General features: G+C 49.6%; 1 protein-coding gene across 1 annotated transcript in view; it reads left to right on the top strand.

Annotated features, from left to right (window-relative positions):
- NTN1 (netrin 1) overlaps positions 1–3891 on the top strand; it is a 117896-nt gene extending 114005 nt beyond the window's left edge. The window contains exon 6 of the mRNA XM_026075745.1: positions 3559–3891. Within this exon, the coding sequence (XP_025931530.1) occupies positions 3559–3887 (329 nt within the window). The 3' untranslated portion in view covers positions 3888–3891. The remainder of the gene's footprint in view (positions 1–3558) is intronic.
- The last annotated feature ends 446 nt before the right edge of the window (positions 3892–4337 follow it).

The following is a 4337-nucleotide window of genomic DNA, read 5'->3' as shown; positions in this document are numbered from 1 at the left end:
TCATTCATTTTCTCCATTTTGTCAGTGCGGACCAAGGCAGGTCAAAGGTTTAAGCTTTTTTGGAAAGATTTGTTTCCAAAAAAAAAAAAAAAAAAAATTGGCTAATCTGCACATTTTGTTACCTTCACACCAGACTGGGAAATACGTGGTCAGAGCTTAGGGTTGTGTGTTTTTTTCTTTTCTTTCTTTTTTTTTTTTTTTTAATGAAAGCATCTGGCATCCATGACACGCTCTGAAAAAAATACATGTATTTTGCAATGTGTTAAAAAGTATTGCTGGGCTGAGCAGCTCTGTTTCCCCTGCTCTTTCATAGCTTGAAATCAGTTTGAACATTGCGGCTTTAAAATAATGGTGATGCTACTCCACTGTTAATTCAGCAGGGTAAAATTTGGTTGTCACTAAGGCAGATCTGAGAATTTTCTGGGTTTTGTCTGTTTGGCTGAGATTTCTTCTCCCTCTGGCAATTTATGTAACTAAGACTGCACCCATCTGGGCCTGACATGGGCCGAGGTTAATCTTTGAGGCAGACAGGTGGGCAGAAAGGGTACGTTATAGATCACAAGGCATAGAAGGTAAGGGGAAAAAAAAAGGAGAAAAGGCTCGAAGACTCAGTCAAAAAGTGTTTTGTGGTTGAACTACAGAGGCAGGTCAGAAAACGGAAAATGCAGCATGACTACATCTTCCGCACGCGCCAGCCCGCAGCGTTCATGGAGTGATTTCTCTTTACTTTGTCTCCTGTCCAGTGCTGGAACTTCCACTGGKTTTTTTCTCCCCCTCTGTCTGATTTTATTGATTCCTCTCATCTCACAATTAGCAAATAAACACGAGGTCTGTATCATCACTTCCCAATGAATCTATTTTCCTGGAAACCAATTTTAGGGAGGAGAAAAGTGTTTATCCTCTCCAAAGGAAGTCAAGGAGAAGTAATCTCAGCCGATAGCTGCCCCCAGCCTCTTCTGCCTTCTCTGTGCTGTTTGACTGACATCTGTCAGAAAAAAGTGCATAAACGTGGCAGAAGATGCCTCCAGACTTATCTCTGGTTCCTCGTCACACCGCGTGGCCAAATGCTTGGTTTTCTTCTCTCTGTGTGTTTTGAACCTGAGTCCACAACACGGACATCTTTATGACTGGGGCTCCAACTGCAGTTCACGTCATGACCTCCAGCCACAGCAGCTGCTGAATGCCCAGGCTCTGCTCTGCAGCAGGGCACCCAACCACCGCTTGTCACTCGCTCCCCTTTGCCCCAAAATGGCATGAGGCAGATGGGATGAGGACCAGGAGTTTCAGAGGTTGTTGGAGCTTTTGCGTGCTTCAGCCTCAGGGAGGTTGGTGTGACACATGGAGAGGTCTCCTCATGAGACGCACATACCTGGAACATCACCCAGGAAGATCACAGCAATGACCGGCCAGAGGGATGGTTGGGAGGCATGGATATGATGCAGTGCCCAAGGAAGCAGCCCCATGGAGGAGGGAGAGGAGGACAGCTGGTGGATGTCACCAAGCCATGTGGAGTCTGACATGCAGGAGGCATATCTTCATCGGGGAGGTCCCTGCACAGCCAGCTCCCTGGAGGATGTGCCTGAGCAGACGCCAGGAGAAGACAACCAGGCATCTGCAGGCATACCATGATGATGCCTAAAGTCTTGTAAAAAGACAGGGAGCCCTGTGGCTCCATAGCCTGCTCAGGACCAACCTGGACCACAGCCCTGGTGCTGACCCACAGGACAAAACCATGGGAGCTCCAGGGTCTTCTGAAATCATACATGAGCTGAGTTGTCCCCTTGAGCGCTTCACCCCATGGGAGGACATTGGAAGCAAACCAGTGTCTGTCACCATCTCATCTCTGCAACTTCTTTGCAGAAGATACCGAGAAGTGTCCTCTCCTGCCTCGATCACCATGCAAAGTCACCTCTTTGCACTGGCTCAGCAGTACAGAAACATGTGATAGCTCTATTTCCCCTCTTATAAATACTTTTGTAGGTTTGAATAGGCTCAATATAGATGACTTTGATTTTGGATAGTGGTAACATGTCTGTAGGATCACACCTATTCCTCAGTTCACTACGTGACCATCTTGTACTGCTGGTGGGAGGTGTCCAAGACTACTTTTCTGTTACCTTGTCTGYGGTCAGTGCCAAACACGGCTGGCTCTGGAGATGAAAGGTGGATGTCCCAAAGAAACACATGTTCTGGAAACATTCCAGAAGAACAGAGCAGTCAAGAAACCAGAAATCATTCCTGATGAGCAGGACCCAGCTGCGTATCCATACTCAACCATGGCTGCAGAATCATCCTCCATAGGGAGGGGCCTGCTCAGATGCTGGGTGCTCACAGAGAGCTCAGCGCAGCTCATTCCTTACGCTGGCCCCAGGAAGATGTGCTGGAGGCCTTAACAGATCTTTCCTACCTCCAACTGCCAAATGCTTGGAGATAAGGGCCAGTCCCAGCATTCTGCTCCAGATTTTGGCTCTCCCTCTTGAGGCTGCTTTAGGGTCGTGGTGTAGATGTGTCCAGTTGCCCCTCTGGTGAGGAAGAGAGAGAGGAAGGCGGGAGGGACTGGCCGTGCAGAAACTTTTCCTCTTGCTGAAGCACACAGTGCTCTCCAGACTCAGGAATTGCTCTGGGTCATGCTCTAGCATCTGAGTCTCCCTGGCTGGAGTTAGCACATGTGTCAGGAAGAAAGCTCTTCCCAGGTCCTGACAGTGCAAGCCAGGGTTTTAACACCATAGATCAGGGCCAGCGTCTGGTTTCTGTCCTTACCGCAATGCACACCTTGTGCACAGAGCCTTTGCCCTGCACTTTGGCCACTACTCAGCCTGAAGGCACACATTTTCCCTGGGTTTATTAGTTTTCCACTTTCATCTGTGCTTGTTGCTTTAAGGAAAAAGGCAGATTTTAGCACCGCAGTGACCTTATGGCATACATGAACCTGACTGGTTTTTAAAGATTTTTTTATATCACTGAAGAGTGAGCCACACAAATGGCTCCGGGGAACTGCTCCGTCTGTGTTTGCTTCATAGTTACGTCCTGAAGGTCCCTGGGAGATGGATGGGCCCTCCCGAGGACACCAATAGGAGAAAGAGGCAATTCTCCACCCCATCACTCAGGGTAGCCCTGCATCATTCACGCGGGCCCTAGCACAAGGAATGAATTGGGCCCTAACATACTGCCACTCCCAGCTTCCCCTCTCCTCCTGGGGGTCCTCCTGCCTGCACAGCCCAAGGGATAACTGGGCCCTGCTCATCTGGGAACAAGAGGGCCTCCTCCTTGGCAGCAGAGCTGGAGAGCACCTTCCATGCCCACTGTGGTTTCAGTATCTTTGCTGAGACCTTCTGCCATCAGCACTGGCTACTTTGTTCTTGGACGAAAGCCCTGGAGACAAAACTAGTTTCAGTGCAACCACCACTAGACTGGCCCATGGTTGCTCCCTGCCAAATTGGGCTCTGGAGACAGAAATCCYTTTCCTCACACACACTATTAGATAGGACTTTACATTCATTTTCTTCTCACTAGCCCAAACCATAACATCTTTTCCTCTCTTGCCTTGGCTTTTTCCAGCTGTTCAGATCCACATCCTGAAAGCGGAAAGAAATGCCGACTGGTGGAAGTTCACGGTCAATATCATCTCCGTCTACAAACAAGGGAGCAACCGGATACGGCGCGGAGACCAGACCCTGTGGATCCACTCCAAGGACATAGCGTGCAAGTGCCCCAAAATCAAGCCCATGAAGAAGTATTTGCTGCTGGGCAACAACGAGGACTCTCCTGACCAGAGTGGCATCATTGCAGACAAAACCAGCCTGGTGATACAGTGGCGGGATACATGGGCTCGGCGGCTCAGGAAGTTCCAGCAACGGGAGAAGAAGGGGAAGTGTAAGAAAGCCTAAAGGAAAAGAAGGCAATGGAGCGCATGAGCGAGCGAGTGAGAGACTGACTGTGCATGCTGCTTTGTGTAGAACCTGGAGCGGATAGGGCCTGGGATTAGGGACTTTGGGAAGGAAGTCGCGTTGCAGTTTGTGTGTGTCGGGGCGGGCTGGGGTGGGGGGGACAGCCGGGAATCACGTCTGTGGGACTGCCAAGTTTGCACCTCATATTACAGGAGGGAAAAAAAAAAATCACACACATGAGAATAAAACGAACCATTGCAAGAGGAGGGTGGGTGTGGGCACGCAGCATCTCAACCGCGGTGGGAGTGCGAGCAGTTCCCAGTGCCCCCTAGCTTCTTTCTGCCCCATTCGCTGAAGAAATCAGAGACACCAAACTGCCTTAAAACCGCTAACGTCTGCTAGTTCCAAAGCATAGACACAGGAACGATCAAGCCTGTAAGAAACTAATCA

The sequence above is a fragment of the Apteryx rowi genome, unplaced genomic scaffold (genome assembly GCF_003343035.1).
Source record: "Apteryx rowi isolate R43461 unplaced genomic scaffold, aptRow1 scaffold_41, whole genome shotgun sequence".
Classification (NCBI taxonomy): Eukaryota; Metazoa; Chordata; class Aves; order Apterygiformes; family Apterygidae; genus Apteryx; species Apteryx rowi.
The sequence above is the reverse complement of the archived record's forward strand: the minus strand, read 5'-3'. Positions and strand labels throughout refer to the sequence as shown.